The sequence below is a fragment of the Lactuca saligna genome, chromosome 5 (assembly GCF_052625555.1).
Source record: "Lactuca saligna cultivar CGN05327 chromosome 5, ASM5262555v1, whole genome shotgun sequence".
Classification (NCBI taxonomy): domain Eukaryota; kingdom Viridiplantae; phylum Streptophyta; class Magnoliopsida; order Asterales; family Asteraceae; genus Lactuca; species Lactuca saligna.
In genome coordinates, this window is record NC_136421.1 from 172,600,896 (window position 1) to 172,607,084 (window position 6,189).

General features: G+C 33.9%; 1 protein-coding gene across 1 annotated transcript; it reads left to right on the forward strand.

Annotated features, from left to right (window-relative positions):
* The first annotated feature begins 1,503 nt into the window (after positions 1 to 1,503).
* LOC144997393 (protein SMAX1-LIKE 4-like) lies at positions 1,504 to 5,664 on the forward strand. Its single transcript, XM_078957294.1, has 3 exons — positions 1,504 to 3,139; positions 3,728 to 3,971; positions 4,065 to 5,664. The coding sequence occupies exons 1-3, from the start codon at positions 1,773 to 1,775 to the stop codon at positions 5,601 to 5,603; spliced, it is 3,150 nt and encodes a 1,049-aa protein (XP_078813420.1). The 5' UTR covers positions 1,504 to 1,772; the 3' UTR covers positions 5,604 to 5,664.
* The last annotated feature ends 525 nt before the right edge of the window (positions 5,665 to 6,189 follow it).

The window sequence follows — 6,189 nt, forward strand, 5'->3', positions numbered from 1 at the left end:
TATCCAGGTGTTATTGGCTCTCCTATGGTTTATATAAACCTAATATATAAACCTAATATATATATATATATATATATATATATATATATATATATATATATATATATATATATATATATATATATATATTAGGTTTATATGAAAAACAAAAAAAGACTAAAAATCATAAAAATGCATATAAAAAATATTTAAAGATCACAAATTTTTTGTTTGACTTTATATTCTTAAAATGGTAGCTTTTTTTTTTTTTTTTTTTTAATAAATTCACTGAAAAAAAATAAAAAATAAAACTTTTATTTATTTATTTATTATTTGATATTTAATAGTTTATTTATTTTTGCTTTTTTTTTTTTCAAAAACAATTTCACCAAAATTATTTAAAAAGTTGCGATTTTTAAGAATATAAATGCAATTTTTTTTGTGATCTCTAAGTTTTTTTTATGTGTTTTTATGTATTTTTTGTATTTTTTTAGGGATTTTTGTTATATATATATATATATATATATATATATATATATATATATATATATATATATATATATATATATATATATAAGTTTTGTAATAAGAATTGCTAAGAGAAATGATAAACATGAAAAAGGTTGGAAGCACTTTGCTTTTAAAATGTATGATGAGAGTGTGGGGGCAACTTTCCCTTTATTCACTTTATTTGAATTTCTGCTGGGGTTGTCTGTCTATTCAAAGCAGCAGTAACCAAAACCGCACTGCCTCGTTCTATTTAAATTTATTTTTATCAAAAATAAATACACAATTCCCTAGGGGCCCACCCTACGTTAACAGACTCCTATTTCTCAAAAATCCATACTCAGCCACCAATCACAAAAACATTTTTTTTTTTTTTTTTTACTTCCAACGATCGTTAATCATGTTACATAAGAATTGTTATTCGTAATTTCTTTGTCATGATGATACACATTGTATGTAATTAGCATTTGTTATACAAAAAGAAAAAAAAATATACTTTGTTGGATATAAGAAAAAGTAACCAACTTGATTTCCAAAATAAAAACTGCTTTTGAGGCAATCAAAACTATTTCAAAACTCTTCAATAATTAAGGTATAGAAATTTCACTTTACATTACATCATATTTTTATTGATGTGAAATTACTAAACTAACCTTTATGTGTATGTATAATGTATGTACGTATTGTTGTAGTGGGGAAAAAGAAAAGGTACTTGATAGTCTTAACCGTAAACCGAAGACAGAAAAAGCGAGCAATTGATCAATGAGAATTTATAAAAGCCAAAACAAAAAGTGATTGCATTGGAGCTTTTGCTGATGACAGAGCAAGTACTACTGCTTTAATGAATACAATGTGCATCAATAGTTGTACCCATAACCACATTTTTCCAATATCTTAACTCTACAAAACTTATCTAACCAAGAAAATAAATATTAAAAGGTAAAGAAACTGATCATATTAACTACATGTATATATAAAGGTGGTGTATCATACATGCTACTACTATAGCCTATTCTTCTTCTTCTTCTTCTTCTTCTTCTTATTCCTCTTCTTCTCTAGCTCAATAACAAACCCTAATTCAAACTGTGTTTCTTGAAGAACAACAGGTTGTGGATTAGAGAAACTAGAGAACCCTAATTCTACCATTTGTGTGTATTTAAGATCAACAAGTGGGTGGGGTTTACAAGAGATAGAGTAACTAGGGTTTCGTTTGTTGAAGAAAGATAACACCATAGCTAGGGTTTCATCTTTAGAGGGGTGTGGGGGGTGGGTGTTGGAGCCAAGTGATGCGCTCAGGAGGTTGTACTGTACAACAGACACTAACAACAGAGGCTGCTTCTGTGTTGAAGCACTCTCTCAGCCTTGCAAGGAGGAGAGGCCATGCTCAGGTCACTCCCCTTCATGTCGCTGCGACTCTTCTTATGAGCTCAAGAGCCAGTATTCTAAGAAGAGCTTGCCTCAAATCACAAAACACTTCTTCAACTTCCCATAATACCCCTACTATTCTCCACAATCCCCATATTACCACTACCACACCACCCCTCCATTGTAGGGCGCTTGAGCTTTGCTTCAATGTGGCTCTCAACAGGCTGCCGACGACTCCTGGCCCACTCCTCCATGGCCAACCTTCACTCTCTAACGCTCTCATTGCTGCACTCAAGAGAGCTCAAGCTCATCAGAGAAGGGGTTGTATTGAGAACCAACAGACTCAAACACAGCAACAGTGTCAGCAACAGCAACAGCCGCCATTGTTAGCCATTAAAGTGGAGCTTGAGCAGCTCATTCTTTCGATTCTTGATGACCCGAGTGTTAGTAGGGTTATGAGGGAAGCGGGTTTCTCAAGTACTGCTGTGAAAAGCAATTTGGAAGATTTTTCTTCAAACTCATTAACTTCTGCACCACGAGTGTTCTTTAGCAGCTCCGGTGGTGGCGTTTACTCATCTCCTTCATCGCCAAACTCTGATCACCAGTACAACCCTCATCATCAAAACCCTAACTTTTGGCAAACCCATTTCTTGAATCACGCTCCTGAACAAAACCCACTTTTCATTTCACCTTCGAAGAACAACCCATCTCCAGAATCCGATCATTCTTTGAAGAAAGATGTAAGCTTGGTTATGGAGGTTTTGCTAGGGAAGAAGCAAAGAAAAAACACAGTTATTGTTGGAGATTCTTTATCGATAACTGAAGGCGTAGTCATCGAGCTAATGGGAAAAGTAGATAAAGGCGATGTCCCTGATGAATTAAGATGTGCTCATTTCATAAAGTTTCAGTTCTCATCAGTGCCATTGAGGTTCATGAAAAGGGAGGAAGTGGAGATGAATTTATCAGATTTAAGAAGAAAAGTTGAATCATTGTCGTCATCAGGAGGAGGAGTGATCATATACGCAGGTGACTTGAAATGGACAGTTGATGAGAGAGAGATCGGAGTAACTGGTTATAGTCCAGTCGATCATCTTGTTGTTGAAATTGGGAGATTGGTTTCACAATATAATGTCGCAAACAAAGTTTGGTTAATTGGAACTGCAAATTATCAGACATTCATGAAGTGCAAGAAGAAACAGCCTTCGCTTGAGCTTCAATGGAGTCTTCAAGCTGTTTCTGTTCCTTCTGGTGGACTTGGATTGAGTCTCAATGCAACTACGACGACGAGGTAATTTAGGTTATTGTACAACTTCTATTGCATAAAGTACAATACTTTCGTTTACTTAATCGGTTATCATATGAAAGCAACAAATTTGGTTATGTATTTAAGTGAAGTTTTAGAAATAAAATTGGCTTTTTTGAGTTTGTAGATAAAAACATTCTTGTGTCTGAACACAAAGGCATGAGAGCATGCTGACCCTGGAAAAAGTAACGTTGGAAGAGGAGACAGTGTTGTTGATTTTCATTCTTTTTTCTTTTTATTTGTTGCCTTTTAATTTTGTCCTTATGCTTAAAATTGGGACATATTTTCTGATTGAACAGAAAAGAAGGACAATGACCAATTTTCTCATTTTAAAAAATAGAAATGAAATTTATCACCATTATCTTAATTTGTATTTTTGAGAAAAGATTTATATTTTTAGTGATCAATAATCAAGAAAGGACTTTTATTTACATCATATTCTTTCTTTGTTTAAAAAAGTTACTAACTACCCATATTTTGCATTAGTAGTATTAATTATAATGGGGTTTCTACTTTTTAGAATAGTATTTATTTTTAAATTGTATACTAATATGGTTATTGATGGTTTTGTAGTGGGCATGACTCAAGGGTAAACATGTCAAATAGCACAAGTGATGAAATGGTGGATATGAAGCCATTGAAACACAACAAAGAGGAGGGAGACGATGATATGGTGGTGATGAGTTGTTGTGGAGAATGCAATTCCAATTATGAAAAGGAAGCTGCTGCCGCCGCCACCACAGCTGCCGGAAATAAGCCCTCCACCGTCTTACCATTTTGGCTTCACCCTTCAACATCTCCATCAAGCCTTCACAAGGTATGGTGATTCCTCCCATAATAATATATAATACCCTTATGATAACTCCTTGTTAATTAGTAGCTCACAAGATTTTATGTGTCGGATTTTCAGGAAAACTTAATTGAGCTTCGGAGGAAGTGGAACAGACTATGCCAAAGTCTACATCAAGGAAAGCAAAATCTGAATAACAATTGCATGAATTCATCATTAATCAGCAACGATAATCAAGGATTGATTGGAAAAAGCTACTCCTACAACTCGTCACGCTATCCGTTTTGGTCTAACAACAATAATCATGTCAAAAACATCTCATCGATCTCCTTTGGTGACACTTTGAAGTGTCATAATGGTGGTGGAGAGCGTTCTTATCCTCGATTCAGAAGACAGCAATCTTGTCATATTGATCTCAGTTTCAGCAGTGGGAATCATGCCAATGCCGATCAAGAACCAAACTTGGATTGTCTCAAGAGTAGAGAAGACGATAAAGAAGTGAAAATCACACTTGGTCTTGGAAATTCGGCTTCAGATTTGTCCAAAAGACAAGATGTTTACAAGTGTTTACAAGAGAATGTGCCTTGGCATTCGGAGAAAATGCACTCGATTGTTGAGTTTTTGATGAGTTCTTCATCGTCTAAAGCTGTAAAAAAGGATTCTTGGTTCTTGATGGAGGGTAATGACTCTATAGGGAAAAGAAGATTGGCAATGGCGATTACGGAGGCCATGTTTGGCTCTAGTGATTTGCTTTTGTGTTTTAACATGAGGGGTTCGGTTAACAAATGTGAAAATCTTGAAAGGGCATTGAAAGGTCAAGAAAATGCTGTTGTTTTGGTGGAAGATGCTGATTTTGGAGATGGGAAGTTTTTAAAATCTTTAAGTGATGGATTTGAGAAGGGGAAATTTGGGGAAAATGGTCAAGTTATCTTCATTTTAAGTAAGGGTGATCATCTTGGTGATGAGAAAAGAAGCCGATCTTCATTAGCCCGAATTAAATTGGTTGTGAATGAGATGAATCCAACTACCGAAATTGATCAAAAACGAAAAACCAAATGGGATTCGGATGAATTTAGCAAGAGGAAAGTTCCAAGAATTGAAGAGGAAGAAATCAAGAAAGACTTGTCTAGGCAATCAAGCTCAAATACTCTTGATCTCAATATTAAGGCTGAGGCACAAGATGATGACAATGAAAACACATTAGATTTCAGCCCTAATTCGAGCGATTTGACCCGCGAAATGGATGGTAGTCCAAGGAACCCACTCGGGTTTCTTGAAACGGTTAAAACCCGCTTTGTATTTGACCGATCTTCGGCTCGAGATAGCTTAATGAGAGAGAGCTTCTTGTTTAAGTTGAGAGCCGTATTAGCAATAGTGTTTGGGAGCATAGAATTTGAGTTGAAAGTGGAAGACATGGTGTTAGATGAGATTTTGTTTGGGTGTGGGTTATACTTGAATGGCTTGTTTGAGAAATGGCTTAAAGAAGTTTTTCAAACGAGCTTGGATATGGTTAAAAAAGGGGGGAAAGGAGTAAAAAGTTTAAGGGTTTCTTTGGTGATAGATGAAAAAGAAGGGGGTGGGGTTGGTATAGAAGAAAAGGATGAGGGGTTCATGGGTTCGAATCTCCCTAACAAAATCAAAATATGTTTTGTTATGTAGGTTTATTTTACCATTGTAAAAATATGAAAATTTCTATAAATCAAATGTTCTTGTTTATGTAGACTTTTCTTTTTTATATGACGATGGAAATAAATCAAAATATCCATTAAGAAAATATGTTGGATGACTAAGTTAGTGAACCCTTGACACACACACAAAAAAAGAAAAAAAACTGATATCATAAAGCTTTTTATATGAATATTATTGATCATCCAAATCAGTCTAATGAATTATAAAAATATTGAACTTTAGCTACTGATAATTTGAATTTCTTAATTTAAATCATTATCTATCTTTTTTTTTTGTCAAACATAAGTTAATATTTGTTAGGAATTCCTTTATACGTTGTAAATTTGTAAAAAAAATGATAACAGATAACAAACGTTTTTTTTTCTATAATATGTCTACATATTATAAGTAGTAGTTAGTTGAAAATAGCAATGTAATTAAACTATATATAGATTCCTTTGTATGTTATAAGTTTGTAACAATAGTGATAACAAACGTTTTTCTTCCCTTTACTTTCTCTCTCTAACTATCTTAAAATTGTATTAGAGCAACATGGTTGATTATTCGATCCTAATTC

What these genes read in the sequence shown, in the direction of transcription:
- LOC144997393 (XM_078957294.1), top strand. Translation starts at nt 1,773, where the DNA reads ATGCGCTCAGGAGGTTGTACTGTACAACAGACACTAACAACAGAGGCT. An exon ending in AATGCAACTACGACGACGAG is followed by an intron (nt 3,140 to 3,727) that starts GTAATTTAGGTT and finishes ATGGTTTTGTAG; the next exon opens with TGGGCATGACTCAAGGGTAA. An exon ending in CTCCATCAAGCCTTCACAAG is followed by an intron (nt 3,972 to 4,064) that starts GTATGGTGATTC and finishes TCGGATTTTCAG; the next exon opens with GAAAACTTAATTGAGCTTCG.